A 25,277-nucleotide genomic window follows, 5' to 3' on the forward strand; every position below is an offset into this window, starting at 1 on the left:
ACCTTTCCTTTGGGCTGGGATGACTTATAGTTGCCTGTTGTTTCTGTTGATTTTTTTTTCCATATACTTTCCTCTAACCTGGGGATAAAGCAGAAAAAATACAAGTTACTTATTAAGAATTTTGCTTGAATAAGCACCCTATGGTTGCATGGATCAGAGTTGCTGTATCAATATAGTCTAGTACAGTGCTTCCCACACTTTTCCTCAGCGTGACCCCATTTATGACTCCACTTCTTCAGTATGACCCCATTTCCTCAGTATGGTCCCTCACTCCCAACCCATAGACCCCACCTACCCCCAGATGCCTCAAGGCCAGGGCCCCTGTAGCTCTCTGCCCCACCCCAGCAGTGCCAGAGCCCCGGCTGCTGCCAGTGGGAGGCAGAGGCTGCTGCATCCTGAGCGAAGACTGATGCCCAGCTGTCCCCGCCCTCACTCCCCCATGGGCACCACAGCCAGAGCTGAGCCCATGAAGGGGGGGGAGGATGTGGGCTGCCCTGCTGCCCAGCATATGCCCACCCTGACATGTCACCTTGGACCCCCTGCCCTCCTCCCCCATGTTGCCTGTGCTCTACCACCCCCTTAGCCCTTCCCCTACTCCCCTGCCCCCATAGACTTACCTGGAGAGAGCTGTGGGAGCTGCTCTCCACCGCTGCTTTTGGCTGGCACATGCATGTGCGCACACACATGCACATGACACCCCTGCTTCTGATTCCCCTCCCCTACTCCCTGCCCACCCCATGCCAAGCAGCCCCTTGCAGACTGGAATTATGCATTTTCCCGCATTTTTCTCTTTTAAAGGAGAAATCCATTATTTTCTGCTCTAAAGGGGAAAATCTGTGCTTTTCTGCAGCCAATAGAAAACCCCAGGTCCCTGTTTATCGTGGCCCCATTTGGGAACTGCTGGTCTAGCAGTCAGTCTTAACAGGCACCTATCTAAATGTTTGTTCAACCATTGATGTTTAAGAAAGAGTAAAAAAAAATTTTCTTCACTTTCCTAGTGATTCTCTTTTGCTATGAAAAAATAGGATGAATTGCTTCTGTGGTATTTTAATGTACACACAACTTCTGTTAATGGGTCTGGTTCTTCAACAATTTAGGCATGCTGTTGCATGTGCAAAATACATTTGTATAGGCAAGTTGGATTGTGGTGTCCTATAAATGCGAGGTTGAGATCCAATTGAAGTAATGGCCCACAATAATTACATGTGCTGTTTTGTATCTAACATGCTTCTCATTCTAAATATAGATGCCATGTGTCTTGTAAAACCTCATTTACCTGTTGTTGTTTTTTTATCTTAATCCCCTCTATTGTGAATTCACAGGCTACTGACATATAATATGCCCCTCAGTTTTGACCCCTTTCCTGTTCTTCTGTTACAGGAAGGCATAGGGCATCTGGGAGAAATTCTTTTAACTTTCTGTTGTTTGATTTTTATCCCTAACCAGTGAGAGTGTCTTAATATCTCCCATACAAAAGCCCATCCTTCCATCAGGCTTATAATCACAGTTTTGTGAGGATCTACTGTTGTGTCTCTAATTAACTAAAGTGATGAAAACAGAAACATTTTATGTGAGGTTTTGTGCCTTTATACGTAATGACCACTGGAAAAGATCTGGTACATTTCTCCATCTCCTGTTTTAATAATATTTGTGGCTAACAGCCATCTAAATGCTCTTTGTTTATAGTGCAATGGCAATCACAATATGCTAGAAGCTGGGCTTTATACATAGAAAAGCAGTTTCTGAAGACAGTTCACAGTACAGGAACTGCAGATGCCTTTTGTTCTTTAATGTTATTAAGTTACTAAGAATACCCATTTAGAAGTCATCTGTATTCTGTCTGTTATTGAGAGGGCCTTGTGTAATCTTGTGTTACAAACACCTAAATTCTACCACGCTGATTTAGCTCATAAAATGTTCTTCCTTCCTCCCCCAAAATACAACTATAGCTTGCAGTTGAATATAGTCCTTGATGTTCAGTAAATTAATGGTTATGTTCAACAATTAATATTTTTCACGGAATTTTTAATGCATTTTCTGAATGGCTCCATGACATTGGTGTCAACCTTGGACAGTCCAGCTCCTTCTCCCATCTCGTATGCTGGGGAGAAAAGGAGCTTGCCATTAGTTTCATCTTCTCTGCGGCCCAGGTCTTTCCAGTTGTTCTGTTCTCCAAGGCAAAGAGCTGTGCAGGCCGCACTTCAGGGTTTCTCTATTCCTAGGCTGCAAACAGGACTCTAGAGACATATATGTAGTAAAAGTGCCTTTTTCCACGCACAAGCATTCTTCAGTATGACCTCATTTCCTCAGTATGGTCCCTCACTCCCAACCCACAGTCCCTACCCACCCCAGCTTATTCAGGAAAGCTATGCTTTCTATTGCTGTAGGAGCACTCTATTCCAATGAAACATACTATACAAATAGCTTATAGTTTTGACTGGATAGCAGAATCTACATTAGGGGATTCTGCCAACCATATCAGGGATCACACCTTCCTTTCCTTTCCCAACTGAGTCAGCTATGCCATCAGAAGTCTGTATTGTAGATTATGCTAGCTGTAGCTTCTTAACCCTGTCCTGCTTGTTTGTGCAGTATATGGTTTCTAATCCAATTAATATCCCCTCACAGGGAGGGCAGACAAGTCCCAGCAAGGTGCAGAGATCCAGATCTGACTACAATTAAATTGTGGATTCAGCCACGAAGATGCCAAATTCTGTTGTATCTCAGAAAACTGCCAAATTTATATCTGCAAATTATGGCATCTCCAGGGATTAAAAGTCAGACAACTAAAGGGGCTTACACTTCTCAAAGCCTTTATCTTGAGGTTTTTTGCAGACTTGAGCAGGCATTAGTTTATACTTGACTCATGTTTTACATCAACTTTGCAAGCAGAAGGTGCAAAAAAACTTTATTTCAATGAAAACTGAGACTGTGAATGGTATAGTCAGCTGTCTTCTATATACTCCTGATGTACCAAACAATTTGCCTCCTAATTTTCAGTTCTACCCAAGATGTAATGGGTGCTCATTCAGTTAGTTCAGGAAACATATTCGCTAAGTAATGTTAAGAGTATTGCAGTCTGCAGATCTCAGTATCCCTCCTCTTAGACTGATTTCAAAGACATCATCAGTCAGTAGGTTCATATACACATTATTAAATTACATTGCAGATAGACATCATATAATTTCTGATATTAGGAGTAGCTCTATGAATTGCACTGCAATTTATTTTAATTTAATTTTCACGGCACAAAATGACTAAACAGATTAAAATCTGAATTTTGACAAAAGACAGAAAAAAATAACTGCAAGTGGTCATATACATGCTTTATGATTCATACCTAGAGAAGTGGAGATTATGACCTGTTTATGTGCTTTGGCCTTTGCTAGCTGTTGGCAACATGACTTCTGTGAACAATGAGGTATTTAATGCACTGTAAAGCATAGGAACTTAGTTTGGGCCAATCCCTTAACATAATTACCCCTTTGATTGTTTTAGTATTTTTTTAGACAGATGCAAGTAACCCTGTTGTGGAAGTAGAGGCACAGTCTCGCAAACGGATAAACATTTTCTGCAAGATGTTGAACGATTGGACTTGCAATGAAATTACATGGTCTAATCCTGCAAATGGTTGAATAGCTCTTAATACCCATTCAAGTTAATAGTTTGAAGTAACAGGGATTTAAAAAGTCACTTGGTGTGGATGGAGAGTAATAATCCAACTGCAGTCTATAGAAGGTTAATTCAGATTAAGGAAAGGTGTGAATTTAAAACTCAATAATGCCATGTGTAGAAACTTATTCTGAAATTAGAGCACCTTGTTCATATTTAGCTCATTGATTCCAATGATAGCTGTAAAGATTAGATTGGAAGTTGTTTCTTGGTATCTGAAGATAGAAAATAATTCTGTGCCTCCCATCAGCCGCCATCATGCAGGTAAAGAACACAACAGGGGATGGAAGTACTACATCATTTCCCAGCTTTGATGACAGTTCTTAGACAAGGGCTCTGCTGTTAAAAGTTAACATCGGCTGTAGAACAAGACAGATTGTCACAACAAAAATTAAATATTGTGATCCACCCCCCTTCTCTAGTTGAAGGGTAGTTAGTACAGCATAGGAAGGGCACCAAGGCAGTTTTAAACCACTAATGCACTGCCATGAACCCTGGGCTGCTTTGTGGCAGGCGAGTCCCCAGGCCTAAACTACAGCAATATTTAGGTTTCTAACCTATGCTACCACCAGGGGTTCCCAGCAGGCATTACGGCAACCTGCAGTGGCTGAGATGTGAGAAAGCCAATCAATCATTCATCCTCTTACCTGGGGAAGGAAGTAGCGTAGGAAATCCTAACAACTGGTCCATGCACAAGTGTTCTAACAGCATGGCTCTGCCTAGCAGTGTGATTATTTCACATGGGCATGGCTAACCCTTGTGTATATGCAGTTGTACTGGAATAGCCATTCTGATAGTGGTATGAACATGGCAGTTCCCTGAAACAGCAGATGCAATAACAATTTAAGGACAGTTAAACCAATGTAACACCACCTGCACTAGTGTGTTTTATCAAGATAGTCATATGGGCAGAAACCTCACTGTAGGCTCAGTCTACAGTACAGTGTTCTGTCAGCACAGCTGTTAGGGATGTGAGGTCTGATCCCTGACTGACTCAACTTGTGACAGCAGATGCCCCTGCATAGCTGTATATATACTTCCAAAACTGTACTTATCCCAGAATAGCTTAATTTTCCCAATAGGAGCAGCTGTCCTGTACCCATCCAAAGTGCATTTTTTGGCAGCATAGCTGGATCCAAACTACAGACTTGCCTGGTGTAGTACATTAGTGTTACTACACTGGTAAAGCACTTCCAGTGTAGACACAGCTCTAGAGGGACAAGACTTTAGGTGGCAATTAAGGATATTTCAACACAAACCAGCTTTAGAGTGGTAGCCTGATGCTGAAGTGGCATAAAGCCACTCTTAGGAAAGAAATAAGCCCCCTCAATTATGTAGAAAACAGCCTGATCCCTCCCTTCCTCTTTCCACCACTGTCTTTTTTGGTTCTAATCTGGTTCCCACAAAAGGCTCTGGAAATCTGTCACTGGCTTCAGGAAGAGCAGGATTGAGTCCTACACCACCACACTCCTAGCTCTTGAAACAGAGATGCAGAAAATGCTGTGGTTATTTTTACTGCATTAGCAATACAGTCTCATTTACTTTTGTTTCACTTATGCAAAATCGTCCTGGATAAGAAGCCAAGTTGTGTCTTCTGCCATGCATCTTTTAAACCCCTTGGTTTATCCAAATTTATATTAATTCTCCCAGTACAGTCAAGTGGAGGGAATTCCGTAGAATCACAATCCCAAGTTTTTCATCCAGATCTGCATAAACAGATTTTGAAGAAACCTGAGAGTGCATATTCAATCACAAGAAAACAAACTCCTTTGTAACAAAAGGGATGTAATTAGCAGGTGTACTCTGTAAAGAAATAAACTTCCCTGTGCCAGCAGAGCTTACAGTCACATTGCTTCCTTGATCCAAATCATTAGAGTTCTTTTCCTTTTCCGAGTTAAGTTTAGAGACAACCTCCAGTTTCAAAGCCTATCATTTATCCTCCTGATTGTCTATATCTTCACCTGTTTTCCTGTAACTCCCCTCCTCTCAACTTGGTAAACATGAACTTAATTACATTTACTTTCCATAATTTATGCTGTTAACTTGTTACATTTTTTTAAGCCAGTGAAAACACATTACAGCAGTTTTGTCTGTTTATATACAATTTCAAATTGTTTCCTCAGGAAGAAAAAAGCCCCGCTACAGTTGAAAGCATATTTTAAAATAGCGGTTTCCATGGAAATTTAATTTTAAAAGGTCACATTTTTACTAGTTTTAGGTTTTGTAAACTGGCCAAATTTGAGCAAGAACCCTTTAAACCTAAAGCTGAATGCTGAATAAAATTAACCAAAAGCCTCTTTATTCATTACCACTACATATGTATACAGAAAACACTTCCTGCACATTAAAAGTAAATAAGGCAAGGCAGCATAAATTTGCTTTTGTGGAAGCATATACTTAAAAGGAAAACTAAGTACAGTATTTCCTGAAAAAATGAAGCCATTTTTATTTTTAAATGAATAAGAAGCTACAGCCATAAATACCAGATTTGTAATCACATTGCTTTTTAAACTATTCAACACAGAAGGAGCTGTAAATTGAATAGGTAAAATAGGGAGCACAGCAGACTGATTAGTTCCTAAGTTAAGGAGGCAGCATGAATATACTAAATATCTTAACAGGTCAGTGTGCCTAGTTTTGTCTGCCTCAAGGGGTCCTCAAGCTTATTCATAGTCTGGACCACATCTCAGTAGAGATCTTCACAGGGACATGTCAGCTTCCATTCAGAATCATGTGCATTGCTGTGGCAACTACAGCAATTGCTTCAGCGAAAAAAGATTGCAACAATTAAGAGTATGTTTGGTCTGTAATTTTCCAAGGAAACAAAGGGAGTTATGAGTCTGTTGAACTCCAGCTCCCTTAGATTCCTATGGAAATCTCAGTCCAAATATGTTTTAGCTGTCTCCACAGAAAAAAAAACAGCATTACATCTCCACAGATTACCCTAAAATCACTGCATCAGTCAATAAATAATGCATTATGGCTTATTGGTCCATTGTCAGGTATCATCCTTGTCCTCATATTATTGCCTGGAAATTACTTTACTGTCAGTTTCAAAGGACTTCTCTATAGTTACATTATAACCTATTTCTAGAATTGCCAGTACCTGTAGTATCAACGTGCCAGTTAACAGCAGTAATACTCCAGGGCAAATCTGGGAGGGGTGCACCTCCACCAGTCCCTGAGTCCTGCTCCACTCCAAGATTGCCTGGCACCAGCATTTCTAGTCATGCAGCACTCAGGGAGTCAGTCACCTGCCTTCATGACTCATCTTCTCCCTAATCCCTTCTAAACTCTCCATCCAGCCCCTAGCCTACTAGTAAAGCTCCTAGTTTTGTTTTAGCTGAAGAAAAGTGTGTGGGGTTATGTGACGACACACCTCCCCCTCCACACACCCCTTTTCCAAATCCTAGATCCACCCATGACAGTACTTCTCTGGTGCTCTCTATCTGGTGACTTCAAAACACTTTAGAGCAGGGGCCTGCAATTATTTTGGGCACAGGGCTGCTTACTGAGTTTCAGCAAGCCATCGAGAGCCACATGACAGGCAGCCCAGGGCAGATTAATATTAATTTTCTAAATTTTTAGGGGCCCCACAAGCCAGATAGAATGGCCTGGTGGGCCGCATCCAGCCCCCAGGCCATGTTTTGCCCATCCCTGCCTTACAGCCCTTTGCAAATTAGCGGCATCATCAACTTCAAAAGCACCATCTGAGAAGGCTCTTACTGGCCTTACAAGTAAATAGTCTTATGGTGACTAGGCAAAAAAAAAGATCAGAAGAAAAAAGTATTACTCTCCCCCGCTTGGATATTTTGGACACTGGCCACCCCGGATGGGATCAGCATCGCTCTTATTGCTGATGGTCTGTTGCACTGGGGGCCTAGGACTGTGCAAAGTGGGGTGCAGAGGGGGAGGTGCACCACCACAGATCACACCACGCACATTTCCTCCAGCTACCTGGAAAGTAGAAGCTTTACTAAGATGCCTGGCGCCAAGGGCTCTACTGGAATGAGTTAAAAACAGTCTGCAGGTCTGCGGACTGGGAGCTTCGCTGGCAGGAGCCGCTAGGACAGCAGCACTGCGGAGCAAAGGCCGGTTGAGGGGTGCAACATCGAGGCCAGGACAAAGAAGGCCCCTAAGACCCACGGGATGGAGCGAGTGGGAGTCACTTCAGGGAGATGGTCATGATGGGCCGCGAGGTCAGGTGGCTCCCTCAGAGCTGCCCGGCTAGAAATGCAGGTGGCTTCAACCTCTGTGGGGAGCGGGGGGCGCCAGCGCACCAGAGCCCCGCGGGGCGCTACCACCCTCCCCGCGCCCCGCGGAGGGAGGGCAAGAGAAGCGGCGCCGCATCCCTTCGCCGGGCAGCTGCGGCGCTGCCACAGGGAGGGGCCCACTGGCCGCCCGGATCCCGGCCAGCTCCCCGCCCGCAGGCGGCCGAGGGAGGTGTCGGCCGAGCGCCGCCCGCGCCTCCCCTTTAAGGGCGGTTGCGGTGATGTCACTGCAGCTTGGTTCAGCCCCGCGAGCCGCCGCGCCGGAGCCAGACACGGGCCGAGCCGAGCCGCCGCGACCCCGAGCCCGAGCGGCCGCCATGCCTTCGGACCGGCCCTTCAAGCAGCGCCGGAGCTTCGGTGCGTGCGCGGGGGGCGCCGCCTTGGGGGGGCCCGGCGTGATGTCATCCCTGCCCCCCGGCCCGGCTGTGATGTCATCCCTGCCCCCCGCCCCTCCAGGCCAGACAGGGGGATCGGCCGGGGGCGGCAGGCGGGAGCGGCTCCTACCGCGGCTGTTCGTACCAGCCCCTGCGGCCGGAGGGGGCCGCGCCCTGGGCGCCGGGGACGGGCTTGCGCCCCTCGGAGCGACTGCCCTGGCTCCGCCGGGGGCCGTCCCGCAGCGCGGCAGTGGGTGGCGCAAGGACCGCGGCGGGAGGGGGGCCGGGGCTGCGGGGCGCTGGGCCTCGGGTCGGGCCGTGTCCCTCCAGGTGTCTCAGACGTGCCTGGTCCGCAGGGCCTGAGCGCGGCGCCTCGTCCAGGCAGAGCCGCGTCCCTCGTCCGTGAACCTTCCACTTCTGAAAAATTTCCCGTGCGGCCCCGCATGGGCGCGGCTGAACAGCGGGCGCAAGTCGTGTGGTGAGACCAGGTCCCTGGCTGCCACCGCTCGCCTTGCTGTGCCTCCTTTCCTGTTGGAAAAAGGGAGCTGCAACTCCTGCCCTAAGGAGGCAAACAAAATCTGCCTCTTCTTTCTAACAGCCCTGCTGATGCGCTGCTTGTTTAAAATATTCCGGAGGCCCAGAACTGCCTGGCTCAGGGCATTTTGTAATGATACATGCAGAACAAAACAAAAAGGCTGCAACCAGCCTCTGAAGGCAGGATTGGGTCAAGGCAGAAGGAAGAGTAGCAGGCTGAGTATGGCAAACATGTCATGTTTGAGAGCAGTGCCACTAATGAACTCCAGCCAGAGCTGCTGAAATTCTGCTTTCTTTCCATCTAGCTCTTCAGCCTTTTTCAGCTGGTGGTTGTCATTTTGCAGTCTGCAGAAGTTGTATTACCCCGCCCCCCCATGCAGTATCTGATGTACTTGTTTTTACAACACGGTCATGCTTGGCAGTCTCTACAGGATCTAGGCCCTTTCTGTGCTTGGCTTTCTGCATGTGAGCAGGCATGACTTTAGTATCCAAGATGTTATTAGTTTTGTTCAAAATTAAACTGCTGATCTGTTCCTCGGAACACAAGTCTCTCGGAGCTATGAATTTTTGTAATGGCTTCTATGGCTTCTTATCTGGAAGCCTTAGGGCCTTGGATACATGCCTGCTGGTGGGTGAGGGAGCAGTGAATCAAGGGTGAATATAAACAAACCAGGATAGCATGTGTGCTCAGCTGTCTTGTACATGGTTGGTCACTGCTGTATTTTATGCTCTTTCTCAACCACATATCAAAAGCTGATAAACTTCCTCAGAAAAAAAATGTTGGTTCCTTTAGCAAATGCCTGCTGTTAACATGTCAGAGGCAGCTGCTGCTTCTACAGAAATCATGGGACAGGCCCTCTCCGTTCAGTCAGCTCAGCCTTTCTGCAGGCCAAACCAAAAGGCTCCTGGTGTCTGAAAGAACACAGGATTAAAGTAGCTTAGGAGGGGCAAGGGGTAGGGTGGGGAGGGAGTCAGACCAGGCAGCTGCTGGTGCTGCTTGTTGTTGAGCTCTTTTCCACTTGCCCTTTTGCTCTCTCAGCTGACTGGCTGGCTGCGCCCTTTGCTGGAGGAGGGTTAGTGTCCCACACAACTGCATTGGTTCAGGCCTGAAATTGCTCTGTTGAAGAAAGTAAATACAGCATGTTTTCCTCTGCAACAACAGGGGCAGGAAGTGTTTGTTTACAGTGCAATGGGGAGGGCATTATGGAAAATACTTCCAGCCATGCGGGACTCCCAGTTTGTGTCCCTTTGAATGTCTCAAGGCTCTACAGAATTGGAACAGAACCAGCCAGAGAGCAGCAAGAGTCTGGAATACAGTTGTTTACTATGTGAGCAGAGCTTTCTGGTGTTTGGCACATAACTTGCTCTGTGCTTCCCCCTTGCTTGTTGATGCTGTTTGTGTCTTGGATTTATGTGTATTCTTGTAGAATACTCCACCACCCTCTCTGTGTCCAGCAATATACTTCTTCTCTACTCTGTGTTCTTAGGAAGATTTTGCCCAGGTCCAGAACACTTCTCTGGCAGTTCATCCCTGTCCTATTTGAAGATACCTTCTAGGGCAGATCAGATCTTTGTTAGTCAGGTCTGTTTCCAGCCAATGGGTTTCTTTTAACAAGACACTGACTGAGCCATAGTTAAAACCAGGCTATTTTTTCCAGCTTTGTAAATCCTTCTTGGAAGCCTGAAAACATAATTTAATTTGTCTGTTTTCCTTTTGGCCTGACTTGACTTGAGTTATGACTTGAGCAGAGCTGTACCTGCCAGTTACAGTGCTGACTTTGTCCCTTTTTATGGGCTTGATCCTGTATGCCCCGAGTTATTTGTGCACTTACAGCATTTGCAGGGTCAGGCCTGGAGAGCTATATCGTACATGGTGCTAATGAAAGGTGCCTGACAGCTCTGACATCTACAGCAGAGGTGCAATGTGGCAGCAGGAGCATGAGTTCCTCTTGTGGAGCTCCACTGACATGCTTCAATCCTGATCTGAAGGTGGACATTGCTTTATTTTGGGCCAAAGAGATTAAATATGCTCTTGGCCATTATTCAGGCCTTGACACCTCTGCCAAAGCAGCCAGAGGGGCTGCCAGCAGTAGTGGTCTTTGTGAAGTGGTTGCTTGGAGGAAGTTCTGAAATTAGCTCATTAAATTCGGACATTGAGCCAAGCAACTTGTGTTTTATTTCAGGGTGGTTGTGTTATGGTCAGTTGTATCCTTTTGGGATAAGGTCACAAGCTGTGAGAGGACATTGTGGGAGCCCAGCTGTACAAACCTGTTAACAATGACATGTTATTTCCTGGTGATGCCATTAAAGTTCCCCTCTGAACTGTGAAAGGAATGAACCCTTCAGGGTGGTTACTAATAGCACCTGGGACCACCAAGAAGCTGACTGTGCATTCACACTGGCTGAACTGTAGTGGACAGGCTGCCAGTGACTTCAGAACAGCTTGGTTAAAGGTGCACCAAGTCTAACAGCTCATCAAGCTAGCAGGGGTAAGGCCTGCTAGCTGCAATTGCCAATGATACAGAAGGGAGTGGTGGCCAGCATCACAGCCAGCTGCATCTGGAGCAGGAGTCAATTTGCACCTCTGGAGCAAGGGCTGTGGGCAGCCTTACCTGCTCTACCCTCACCCTGTGGCAGAAAAATTCAAGTCTTCCTGTAGTATAATGTTTGAAGTCGGCTTCTCTAGTCACATGTGCTGAGCAGCTCACTAGCTTGCAACAAAACAAAACAAAAGTGGCCTGATGTCCTTGTCACCTCTTAAGTTAAAGTGACACTCTCTATTGAAGAGTATCAACTTTCAATAACAAAAAGTTTCTCCTATGGGAAACCCACAAGGTGGTATCCATATACGAACAGATCAACCTTCCTTAGGCACTTCGCAGGCTGTCATGTGTTTCCATGCCACACCCATTTCTCTGAATCCCCCTTCTTATATTTGATAAAAAAAGTGACTGGATTCAGAAAGCACTTGCAGCCAAGACCGTCCTATGAGAGGATAACGAAGAGAAGATGCTGCTTGGTGAGTCTTCTGTTGTGGGCCTTGTATTTACCATGAGGAAACCTGTCTTGCAAGTAGCTCTTAGCCCACCCCAAAACACCTGAAAATCCATTCTCTTCATGTTTAGTGTTCAAGCCTACTCCAGAACAGTAGCATAGGAGACATCACTCATCAAATGTGAGTTGTCTCCTTGGAATGGACTTCTATGTTGCTTTCAGTTTAGACAGTGCATTGCATAACTCAGTACAGAATATTAAAACCAAGCTTGTTTACATAGATCTGATTTATATTAGTGACCGTGGGGGGCTTTAACATGCTTTTACAGTGTATAGTACAAGGTTGATATTAGCAAACTATGTTTCATAGTTTCTAGGGTCGGAAGGGACCTGAGCAGATCATCTAGTCCGACCCCCTGCCATGGCAGGAAAGAGTACTGGGGTCAAACAACCCCAGCAAGATGTGCATCTAACCTCCTCTTAAAAACCCCCAGGGTAGGAGCCTGTACCACTTCTCTTGGAAGTTGGTTCCAGACCCTAGCCATCCTGACCGTGAAGTAGCGCCTCCTGATATGTAACCTAAACCTACCCTCTGCCAGCTTGTAACCGTTATTCCTGGTCACTCCTGGTGGTGCTCGGGGGAACAGTGACTCCCCCAATGCCTGCTGATCCCCCCTGACTAGTTTATAACAGACCACAAGATCCCCTCTCAGCCTTCTCTTTTGGAGGCTGAACAGGTTCAGGTCCCGTAGCCCCTCCTCATAGGGCCTGCCTTGTTGTCCCCTGATCCTATGAGTGGCCTCCTCTGGACCCTCTCCATGCTGTCGAATGTTCAATGTTAGAAATGTGTTTGATGTTAGAAATGTGTTTAGTTTTTCTTGTACTCGCTTTCCAGCTAGACGTGCAATGTGAATATCAATTTTTGTGTGATAACAAAAGATGCAAACTGACTGCCAGGAAAATAGGCTGGACTATTTTGCATTTGTTGCTGGGAGGTGCTTGCAGCAGATAAAGTCTTGTCAAGCCAGTAAGGAATGGATGATCCACTGACTAGGATTCTGTTCCTGCTTCTGTGCGCTGGAGGATGTGTAGCCCCAGTCTTCTGCTTTGCTTTCTCCATCTGTAAAAGGAAGATAATGCTGTTCCCCCTCTGCAATATAAGTGGATCCCTAGATAAAAAGGGCAACAACTACAGCAATAATTGTCAGTTGTGAAGGAATTACTTGATGCCTTTTGTGCTTGATTGGAAATAGGCTGGGGATGCAGAAAAGAGTAGTCCGCATATGACCTTAAGGACAGGGTTTTTTTGTTTGTTTTTTAAAGCAGGAGTTCCCACATGGGCCTTGTACACAAATATGCCTGGCCACATGCATAAATCTACAATTGGAGTAGCTTAGCTCACTTTCACAGTAGTGGAAGTGTGAAGTCTTCACACATGGAGTTGAGCTTGTGAGTGCTTTCCTAGCCCTAGAAGTGATAGGACTTCTTTGTTCCCTGGAAGCTGCTGGGGTGGTGGGGTTTGTGTGCTACGACATGTTATGTCTTCGTTTCCTAGCTCTTAAGCAGCCTGTTTGGAAAAGTTTTCAGTTGGTTACAGGCTGCCTTGCAGAGCTGATGTTAAAGCTGTTACCATGGGGAACAAAGACTGAGGAACATGTCAACTTACAGCTGCAAAAGTCACTTGCAGAAAATAACCTTCTAGCATTTTGGAGGGTGGGAATCTTGCCATTCCTGTTCCAATGCAGCTGGAACAGTAATAAACACTGAGCAAAGGACCAGTTACTCTGCATCTGGAACATTTTTGTAACTCATCCAAATCCAGTGCAAGCACCGCGCAGAAAGCAGTGGCTCTTGCCAGCCCTGCCTAGTGAGACCCAGGGGGTTGTGCATTCAAGCTTGGCTCTGGGTGAGCCATCTGTCTTCTCATGCTGCAGTTCTTCCACATCTTGAGTCTTTCCCTTGTAGAGAGTAGAACAGTCATTTGCTACCCAGACTTACTCTATGATATCTCTTGTTATGGGGTGTTAAGGGTTCTGTCAAGAAGAATTAGCCCCTATTTTATTAACTGTATTTTAAAATGAAATGTGTTGTTAATCAACGAGCCAGTGGTTTCTATACCTATTGGAGTACACCACACCCATCCTTTTCCTAGCATTATCCTGGATGCCTTCAGCTCCTGCAGGCTGCCTGCCAACAGCTGAAATGAATTGAAGGGAAAGCTTATATTCTCAAATGCTGTGGGCCTGATCAGCTCCCTCAAACCAGTGGGAGTCTCATTTCACTGCCAGGAATCTGGTCCTGTGGCACCCCCACTATCGCAGCATCCCCCTCTTGCTCTCTTACTCTTTCTTCTCCCTCCTGACTCAAAGGGCAGCAGCAGCTTGTAAATTGTCTTTAAGCAAAGGGGCACGTGACTGTTTTTCCCTTGGTCTCCAGTTACTTATCTAGGTTAAGCTTCTACACGCAGGCGTGTGAAATGAAGCGGTAAACTTTATCCCTCCCCCCGCCACCCCAGCAGCTGTCACTGAGCCACAGCGTGGTGCAGGTCTGTGGGGTAGAGGGCAGATCCAGAATCCTTTTGCAGGTATGTCAATACTGGTAGCACACTTCTGTGATGCCTTCAGTCTGAAGTGACCCATAAGTGCTTTCTAGAGTTGGCTGTCTCCATTCCTTTTTTTTAATATGTACTGGAGTACACATTCATATCTATAAATTAGTTGTACACCTTTTGGTGGCCGAGGGGGGGCTAGTATGTGGGCACCTAATGCAGAATATGTTTGTGTACCAGTGCCTATGTGTTGTCTCCATGTAACCTGGTGAGAGGGATTATGGTAGCGTGGCAGCATGCATAGAAAGGTTATGTTGGTTTAAGTTTGGCTCACACAGCTTGTGTGGCTTGGCTTGCTACCCCCTTAGCGAAGCCATAAATGCAGATTTGTCAACCCCAAAGATTCAACTCTTTGAATTGTACTCAAAAAACGTTTTACAAAATTGGCTCAAAGCTTGTAGGATTTAAGAAAATTGGGGTGGGGCGGGGTCTTTTTTTCTTTGCTTGTTTGGGCAGAAAAAGCCCCGAGCACTCAAGCCACAAGAGGGCTGGAAACTTACATGGAAATTTACTTACTTAAAGCTGATGTTCCCAAGTCATCATTTGAATCCAGAAGTTGTGCCTTTAGAACACCACTGTATGACATGAACTTGGGGATAATATTGGCCAGTCACACTAGCAAAACATCATACCGCCCTGAAGCATTGCATGTCCTGTCAGTGCTGCAAACAGGAATTGCAGCATCACTATATATCCCTCCACCAGGTACCTTACATACAATGAGCTCCAACAGTCCAAGCCTCTGAGGAAGAGGGGAAAAAATATCCAGTGATCAAAACTTTATACTTTCTCGTAAGAGCATGTGCTTATCCCTGATGACTTGTGGATCATTTGGGGTTCAGAGAAAGTATAAAGTTTATTGTAAGGACCAGAGTAATTTTAATAAGGTGTTTAATAAGCTAAAATGCCCATATCTAGGCCTGCAGTATACTTCTCACTTATGTAGCAGTGAAGTCCACATGAGAGATTGACAAGCTCATCTGCCCTCTTTCTAAAAATTCAGCTTACTTTCCTGGATGTGGAATTCCATGCACCCAAACTTACCCTGACCCAAGGAAGACCAGCTCTTTGGAGGTTTGGACACAGGATGGTTTTCTGGTCCATAACTATGTGACTATTGGGTCATAAACAGGGGTGTGCTTCTGGTAGTTGGTAGGACGCTTGACCTTGAAAGACCAGGGTGTGATTACTGCATCAGTGTTTATTAGCATTCATCTGGGATGACCTGCATAACTTGCCCTTGGCTTCAGCATTCCTAGTACTGTACTCAGTCCAGAGCTGTGTTGAATAAAACCTGCCAAACCCCACTTTATTCCTTCCTTTCCCATAAAAAAAAAAATATATTCTCTGATAGTTCCCTGCTAAAGTGTCATCCCTTCTGCAACTATTTAAGCACAGCAAAAATATATCCCATTTTAGGCAAGAATCAGAAAGTGATCCTATTGCTGGTTGTAAATTAAGAGAATGTAGCTAGAGGGGTGGGAATTAGGGGGACTATGGGGCATGCAGCCCCACTCTCTACCAGCTGAATGGCTGCAAGTAGCTTGTAGTGCCATCTTCCTGAACAAAACAACTCTTGATACTATATGGGTCAGAGTGAGGAATGGTATTTGTTATTTTTCCATTACCACACCCTGCAAGAGCCTGGGTTTCTCCTTAAGGTCTGCCATCCATGCATTGACCCTCCATAGCTTGAAAGCTGGTAAGTTCATAGCTTGAAGAGGTATGGTAGGAGGGCACCCTGTCTGTCTAGTTGCCCTTGACCTAAACGTATCCTTCCAATCAGTGTTGATTCCCTAATGCACCTGCACTACAGGAAAACCCATTTCATTGTTTCCTTGTGTTCCCCACCCACTCAGTGTGCCTCTCTTTCCTATCCTTTGTAAGCTTCCTGTAGCAGGGACTGTTATCTTGCTGTGTTTGATGTTGTGCAAAGTGCTATACAGTCTGGGCTGGGGCTGCTGCTCTAATGCAGCTGACCAATTCTTACCTCCATAAGAGTTTGTCCTAAAATTTTCTTCCTACAGCCTCTTCTCTTCAGTTCTCTTGAATTGATTCACAGGTCTCCTCACTGCCATGGTTAATGTTGGGGGGATGGATTCATGTGAAGACCGGTCTCCAGGATACCACATTTTCTCTAAGTAGAGATGAACCATGTATCTCACTAGGAAATCTCTAGACATGCAGAGAGGAGGTGTATACAAGAGGGTACCAGACTTTACTTTTCCATGTAGGTACAGCACATGTGCTCTTGGATAGTGCCCTCTAGCACTGGTGAAGCTGAAGGATTCACCTTTGGTGGGAAGAAAACATGATGCTCATCTTGAGTTCTCTCAACAGAGAAGACATAGTGGTGCTATGGAAGTCTGTTTGCAGGGAACTTAAAAATAGCTCATTAACTTGGAGCAGTTTCTCAAGTTAGAGACGTCACCTCTGAGGCAGCTCTAGCTTAGATCAGTTAGCAGCTGAAGGGAAACAAACTTCTACCATTTTTGCTCTAATTCTCATTGCAAATTGGGCCCAAAATATTAACCATGCAACACACTCTGAAAGGAATTAGTGTAGTCTTCATCCCTTCTCCAGTCTAGACAGGTCAAGACTATTTAGCCATATGAATTTTATTGGGCTCAGTACAGGGGTAACTGGATAAAGTGAATGACCTGAGATAGGTGAGATTAGGTCTGATGGTCCCTCTGGCCTTAAACTACATTGAACCTATGAAAGAGAGGGACAGCAAGCACTTGCTTGCATTTTCGTTCAAGGAAGTGCTCGAAGACTGGATCTTGGTCACTTTTGTGTGTACATGGAGCACTTTGTACATCCTAGTCTAGGATTTCTTGGGGTTCCAAGGAAGTTGGCTGAGCTGTGTGGTGGTCTGTGCCCCTGGAGGTCCCTGCATACCACACAACTAGTATGAAACTAGGAGCTCCTTAAGCTTGCTAAGGAGCAAAAGGTCTGTTTTAAATTTCCTCTGCAACTTCTGTCATTCCAGGTTCTCTCAGCCTCCCATAGGGTTCCCCAGGCACCTGTTGTAGATCAAGGCCTCCTTACTTTACTCCAGGGCTCTAGCCCAGATATCTGTTGCTCCTGTTTTTCCCCAGCAGTGTTGCTCCAGGGAGAGACCCAGACTACAAGCCCTCCGAAAAGAAAAGCTTGTTGATCAGCCTTTCTCATGTTGCAAGCCTTGGCCATTTACGAGGAGCCTAGGCCAATCCACAAAACTGTGGCTAAACAAAAGGTCTCCAACCCTGTTTCTGAGGGACTGTAGTGCAAATGTGACAACTAGCTTAGTCAGCAAAGTAAAGGAAGCCATCAAACATAATTAAAGCACAGGGCCTGAAAGGAGATAAGGGTAGACCATACATGAAATAATCCAAATATACTATATCATAGCTTTATCTTACAATATTAGTGATTTATGCAACCAAATGTATTGGATGTTATTTTGCTATAATAAGATATATATATTTTTTTTGTTAAGAAGTTTAGATATTTTGTAAAAACAAAAACAGCCTTGTCAGAGAAGACCATAAACAAAAAGTAAAAAAAGAAACAAGCCAGTGTTGAGCAGCACTCCACAATGGGGGAGGAAGAGAGATTAAAAAACCCTCCCTCTTTCTTTCCCAAGGATATAAATCCCAACTAATTGACACCTTCCAAGTCTGCAAGAGATCTGGTTTAGTCCAGTTTCAAAAGTTTCAGTGGAACAAATTTAAATAAAACCAATCAGAGATCATTTATTAGAATTTTAGAACCAGCCATCTATAAACATTGGGCATAGGCTGGAGGGAGATTTGGAGAACTAAGAAAATTCAAGAAGGCCTGCTGCCAAATCCGTGTGCCACCCTTCTTCCACTACTCAAGTCTCCCCAGCCAATGTAGGTGAGAATCTATGCTGTGCTGTCACAGGTAGCCAGGTAGACTTCGGGATAAGTGTTTATGTATGTTTTCACATTTTAAAGTGCAAGCAAATAAAAGGTTGGGCTGTAAGCCTGTTTCTGCCTCTTATCAGTAGCCTACCCATAAGCTTATGTGTAATCTGGGTAACATGTGACATCTCCACATCTTTCTGTATTGGTTGCTGACTGTTGTGGCCCTTTTCGGTCCCAGTCTGGAAATTGGTCTGTGTACCAAGCGTGTACTAAAGCTAATCATCCTGCCCAATGTTTCTGATGCCAACTTAAGAGATGAATATAGAAAAATTGTAAAGAGGTTTACTTTTCCCCATATACGCAGGCCTGTTGTTTTAGACAATGGAACTAGACTGAGTACTTAAATATCATTTCTGTAATCCAACTTCCCATCTACCAGCCCAAAGCTGCTGCTTCTGGATTCCCTGTAGAGGAAGCCAAATAAACTGTTTGCTGAAATACAAGACCTTGGAAATTACTGCTTTTGTACAACCTTGCCAGTTTCTGGCACTGCCTAAAGCTGGTATCTTCCTTCTGGGATGCCCTGTGACTTACCAGCTTTGAAGCCGTCTGCAAACTTTGCTAAAAATCCTTAGCAGTTGAAGTGGCAGTTGGAGAAGAAATACGAAATACATTTTTCCTGGCTTATATCACATTACAAAAATATTCCTAGTTTCCAAGTGGCCCTTGCTATTAAGTGTCTTTTGGGAGAGTCAAGTAGCTCTTGTGTTTATCTTGTTGCTGTTTTGAGCTCGTATGCCATGGAAGTGGGGGGAGGCCCTGCTTATTAATTCTTATGTGGTGACCTCTCTTGTAAGCCAGGAGATAGCTTGTGTGCTCACTATATGAATACCTTAATAGCTGAAGGTCTCCAAATGGCCTCTGAACATAGATAGCATGCTTAATTCTCATCCTGTTTAAACCTGGAGGAGCCCCTGAGTTACAGGTGCCTAGGAGGCCATGTTGATTTCCCCTTCTGTGAGGTGACATGCAAGAGAATGAGTAACTGTACATAGCAATGTAAATGTTTCTGGTTCAGTTGTAAGCAAGCCAAAGAGATATGGTGCCTAGATGATATAACAGTGGAAGCAGCCTCATGTTTATTAACTAAAGTACAATTTATACATGCAGTGCCATCTGCCTGCAGAGGTATGTGATGCTTAATATTTGGGGGGTGGGGAGTGGTTATTTATATATATATAGTGGTAACCATCACAGACTAGTAGATGAATCCACTCTGCTCTCTGAAAGCTCACACACACACATCTGCTAACTGGATGTGTTTTACACAGTGCCCTGAGACGATCTGGTGAACTGTCAAGGGGCAGAACCCTGCCTTGAGCACATTCTATAGTAGGATATGGCAGCAGTCGGTGATACCCACCAGAGGGACAGGATGGGACCTAGATGATCTTCCAGTGTATCTAGGCCCTAGACTAGCGATGACTTCAGTAACTTAGTCTGTAATCAGCACTCTGAATTTGACCCCCAAGCAAATGAATTTCCAGTGAAGCTGGTGTAGCAGCAGGCACTTGGAATGGGCAGCAGTATGTAGCACTGGCTGAAGCTTGTGGCTGGCCTTGGTTGGGCAGCCCTTGATAGAGTATGCTATAAGATGGCAGCCTGCAGCAGAGAAGAAATTCTACCATCCCTTGGCCAGCTGCTTGTTCTGCACGTGTGTATGTCCCTCATCTCTGAGCACCTCCTGGCATTTAATGTATTTATTTCCAAGGCTGGGAAGAGCTACTATTCTTATTTTGTATATATGAGGATCTAAAGTACAGTGGGTTGGCTAAAGTCACAAAGCAAATGGAAGGAATTTGATTACTGTGGCAGGGCAGGGAAAAGAACCTGAATTTCCTATGGCTTAGGCTAGCACCTTAACCACAAGACCATCCTTTCCTCTGGGTGAGCTGTACACTGAGGGAAACCTTGGGATGTTGCTGCTACCTGACTCATGCAGAGCAGAAGTCAAGGTACCTCTTGGCAAAGGGAGGCCTTTGTCCCTTCTCCCTGTTCCAGATGGGAGTGAGAGCTGCAATTCCTGCCTGTTCCTTAGGACATTAGCTGCAGCAGGAGCAACACAAACATCACATGTTAAATGGGCAGCAGCTGCAATGATTTGTTTGGGGTTTTTTCCCCTTTTTTCTCTTTTTTTGGTGGGAGTGGGGCAGGGGCAGGAGTGGGGAGATTTCTAATTACACTAGTCTGGCATTGTTAAGAAGTTGGGGGGTGAGGATTATATTACTTATTTTAAGTAATACAGTGCAGATGTCAGTTTGCCATTACAGAATGTTTCCTGTTCTGCCCCTCTAATCTGTCTGCAGTTCATTTCAAAGGGGACTTTAATTTTGCTGAAATGGCCTACAGTTAGTTACCTGGGACTTTCTGCAAGTAATTGTCAGTGTCTTGCACTGAAATGAGGAGTGTCTAAGGGTGCGTCTCTACTGCAGGATGTAGTGGCGTGTAAAGGTGCCTGAGCCATGACAGCATGGGACTTCAGCAGGCTAATTCACACTTTTCAGTTGAGTAAATCAGCTCACACAGGGCTATGTCTACACAAGACATTCATTGTGCAGTAGATTAATTGACTGCACAGTAAACATTGCATGTTTACATGTGTGCCCCTATTAGGCTGGAGTAAACTAATTAACTTTGCAGCAGGATAGTACTATTAAATACAAGTCCTGTCCTGGTGTGAAGTTTTTTACTCTGCAGCAGAGCATATGTGGATGTTGATGCGGCTGGCTAGAGCATGAGCGTGCTGCTTGCCAGCTAGCCTAAAGCACCCTCATGCCCTAGCCAGCCCCTCTGCAGCACATTTTGCCAGGAGCAGCAGCTCTAAGCTAGCAAGCTGACCTCCCAGGCTCTCTGCTAGGTGGGGCTGCTCCAACCCAGCTCAATGTCCTGTGCTCACATGTAGATCATGCACCTGAGAGCAATAAATTCTGGTGCAATAAGCTCTGGAGTTTATTCATATACATTAATTTGCGTGTGAAGACAAGCCTGCAGAGCCCCAGGTTGCCATGGCTAAATGGTTTCAGTGCCCAAGCTAGTGTTGGTGTACCACAGTGGATGCACCATATGTATGGTCCCTGATGCAATACAGACAGTGCTCGGACTTACGACACAGTTGGTTCCTGAAAGCTGCATCTTAAGTTGAAATGTTGTAATTCAGAACCGATTTTTACCATAGAAAACAACGTTATAAATGGGGGACTGGTTCCTGAACCAAAGCCCGATACTCTGTTTTCACCAAAAATAACTCATAATGTTGTACTCAATCAATTATAGATGAATAATATAGCTACCTTAATGTATTTATATTGTAAATAGCAATCGCATTAATTTGGAAGGACTTCTTTGAGGTGACTTTGCTGGACTTTTTGAAGGGCTCTTGGTTGAACTTTTTGAAGGGCTCTTGGCTGGAGTCTTCTCAGGAGGCTTGGCTGCAGGTTTTTCTGGAGTCTTGTCTGCTTTCTTAAAGAAAGCATCCAAGGAAGCTTGGACAGATGTTTTCCAGGGAGATGGGCTATGCAGTGAACATGTTCACTGGCATGGCATTGCATGGGATCAAGCGTTGTAAAGTTGAAACTGACATCCAGAAAGTTGAAACAGGGTGTCAGTTTATAAATGGTGTGTGAAACATTGTAACTCAAAACATTGCAAGTTGAGGACTGCCTGTATTAGTTTTTGCACTGCCTGCTCTTACTCTTGTGGGAATCCTGTTAAGCAGGGCAGCAATAACTGGACCTTTCAGGAGTGCATTGTTGAACCAGAGAGGAACCCACTCCATGTCTGAGCACAGCTGTGCCTTTTTTGTGTAGGAATTTGGCACTGGTTTGCTGCAGGGGTTGTATGTATCTTGAGTGTTGTAATATCTGGATAAGCACAACTAGGTCAGTATTTGCATTTGTCTTTGGGTATAAAAGGGCTATTTTGCCTTGGGAGGATGCACTCATGATGCTGAAATAAAGTGAGACATCGTCATCTTATGGCACTTCCATCTTCCAGGAACTGCAGTATCTTTTAGAAGATCAGGCAGTGCATTATTTTGGCCCCCAAAACTTTATAAAAATCTACAAATTTGAAAATCATAAACACATAATGGAAGAATAACTATGTTGCCTTGTGCCAGCTTTGTGTTGCTTTATGTCTCAAGCTGGACTGTTTAACCTTCCCTGGGCTGCCTTTCTGTGGATAGAGCAGGTGATTTGCCCCATGTTTAGCTTCTGAATCTGATACAGAGTCCCAGCACTGGGGGCAGTCTTAGAGAACAGTATCCAGCTCTTTCCCTGTGTGGGGGCTGTACCTAGTGTGGTCCCCTCTATTCAGTGTTCTCAGACATGGATGGGAATTGGAGGGGTGCCCTGTGCCTGCTTTTGCTATAGAAATGACTTCTTTGTCATCACTTCTTATGGAAAAGCAAACCTGTGATAGTGCAAGATTGAAATGACTGGATGTACTAGAACGTCCCCTTTTACTCTTGGCTTTACTCCTCCCATAGTCCCCTGGCAGATATTTCATTTGTCTCATGCTATATGCAAATATTACATAATAAATCTTTAATGTGCTGACTGGTTATGTGTTCAAACTATCATAGGATACTTCTGCACCACAAAAATGTTGCCATTTCAATAAGCAACTTCTTTGTGGCTTATCCTCTTCATTCTTATCCAGCAATAAACTGGTTTAATATTTGGCATGCTATTTGTTGTGTGATACTTGCATAGAACATGTAACAAATTAACATCTGCCAGGGGCAGTAGTGAGTTTGGACATAAATTCTCTCTACCTGCAGTAGTGTTTGTAGCCACAAATCGATGATGGTGACCTGGGTGACTTTTTGATAGGGATTAAGGTTCCATACCAGATTGGCCTTTAAAAGCAAATGGGAAGATGGTAAGGACAACAAAAATGCTGTTGGCTATGGGCTTAATACCTGTCAGATCTGGAGAAACAGTGTATGCCTGCGAGCCAGAAAAGCCAGGACCAAAACTTTCAAAAACAGGTCCCCCAAAAATGGGGAGCTCTGCTGAGGTGAAAGAGCTGTCGAGTCCTGCGGTACTTTGGGAAGCCAGGCTAGTATTTATGGGGATTTTGGAGCAGAGCTTCATACTCCTAATTCTGAAAATCCCTGTGATTGTTCCCAAATATCTTTTGCCTTTTCTATAAGGCAAAGATGTCTCCCTGTTCTACAAATAGGCTAACACTTCCCCACCTCCAGGGTTTATTGTTGCAATAAAGTTCTGAGCTAAAAGGGGCTATGAAAGTGCTAAGCAATGATCTGTCCATTTGGAGCTTGTTGGGCTGGGTCACTGGGGCAAAAACTAGCAAAGTAGATCTAATGAACATTGTCTCCATCAGTACCATGTCTCTCTTCTCAGCAAAGCTCAACATGCATGGCTTAGGCTGAGTGCCCAGCTATACCCATTCAGACTTCTTCTCAAAACTCTTTATTCTCTTTCCTTCTCAGCCGATCGTTGTAAAGAGGTGCAGCAGATCCGAGAGCAGCATCCAAATAAAATCCCGGTAAGTGCTCCCCCTCCCTCTTGTATGGGTTTGTTTGAACTGCTCTTTCAGGGTTTCTGATAAATTGTATGCTGTTGGGCAGAACCCTAAGAGCCACTACCTGGGGTTGTGGTGCTTTGGCCCCTAAGCCAACCCAGTAAACTACATGAAGGTATGTTTCTTCCCATCCTCCCTTGTGCGTGTGAGCTGATCGGAATAACTCATTGCCTGATGCCACTTCTGCGTCTTGTTACAGCTCAGCATCTGCCTCCCCAAGGGGCAAGCAGTCAATTCGACCTCAACTACTTCAGTGGCAGTCCTGGATAAGAGTAAAACTGAAAAATGCCCAAGTTCATTTTTGCAGTTGCAGAGCAGTGAACAGGGGGCTACTGAGGACAAATTGGAGAATGTCTGTTTGCATTTAACTAATAGTCCTAGCGTGAATAATTCATTACACCCCTGTTTTTGCCTCAGTCTCTGAATGGACACAGCACATCCTAAAATCATGTCTGGGTAGCAGGATTCAGTGTGGATTCAGTGACATCAAACTTAAATGATGGCCAAAAGCCTCCACTGCCTTTAGGCTATCTAAACTTGATCCCATTGAATCATCTCACTGGCTTCCTACTAGCCTTCTATAAGACCGAGTTCTTAGGGTAGATGTTTTCTTCTGCTTCCTTTTCTCTTTGGTACGTGTAGCCTTGTTTTCCCCCAGCAGCATGTGTCCCCCTTGTTGGAGGAAAAATATTTACCTTGGAAAATGTCTGCTTTCTGCATGTCCCTAAAATGTGCCCAGGACTGGCATAGGCATTCATGATGCCTAAGCTGTAGGCAACCATTGGGATCATGGTATGTGCATAAGAGGCCTAGTCAGGTGCCTGATGAATGTGCTTATACAGAGTCCTGTGACCATCGCACCAATACCTTTTGATGTGTATACCTATGCAAGAGTATGGAAGAGTGGAGGCTGCCCTAGACCTACCGTCCCCCGCTTTAGAATCCAAAAGTTAGGCTGAGTCCAGACATTCAGTGCCGTGATGGCTATAGGTTCTGCCAAAGAGCAACATGTAAAACTGCTGCTAACTGCCTCATGCCTCAGTGAGGGCATGTGTCTACCAGGATGATGTCCCTTAGATTTTCTCCAAACAAGGAGTACCTACAAGGCAGTTGAGGGGCTAGGGTTTTGAGGTGACCTATATTCATCTGACTCTGGAGGCTGCAACATTGTGGTATTTTATAGGAGCTACCCCACCATGAGTAGCCCCACCACGTTGCCACCAGGACCTCCATTTGGATGTAGTTCACAGTCATACCCAGGACCTGAGCACATAACATACAAAGGTACAGGATCTAACTCAGTCTGCTTTTATAGAGGAGGCCTGTTGCTGATCTCTCACCTATG

General features: G+C 45.1%; 1 protein-coding gene across 1 annotated transcript in view; it reads left to right on the forward strand.

Moving 5' to 3' along the window:
* Positions 1-8,139: 8,139 nt before the first annotated feature.
* Positions 8,140-25,277, forward strand: part of MAP1LC3A (microtubule associated protein 1 light chain 3 alpha) — a 42,710-nt gene continuing 25,572 nt past the window's right edge. The window contains exons 1-2 of the mRNA XM_090064947.1: positions 8,140-8,300; positions 23,841-23,896. Of these exons, the coding sequence (XP_089921073.1) occupies positions 8,165-8,300; positions 23,841-23,896 (192 nt within the window). The 5' untranslated portion in view covers positions 8,140-8,164. The remainder of the gene's footprint in view (positions 8,301-23,840; positions 23,897-25,277) is intronic.

The sequence above is a fragment of the Crocodylus siamensis genome, chromosome 10, assembly GCF_052110815.1.
Source record: "Crocodylus siamensis isolate JL-2025a chromosome 10, ASM5211081v1, whole genome shotgun sequence".
In the NCBI taxonomy this organism is placed as follows: domain Eukaryota; kingdom Metazoa; phylum Chordata; order Crocodylia; family Crocodylidae; genus Crocodylus; species Crocodylus siamensis.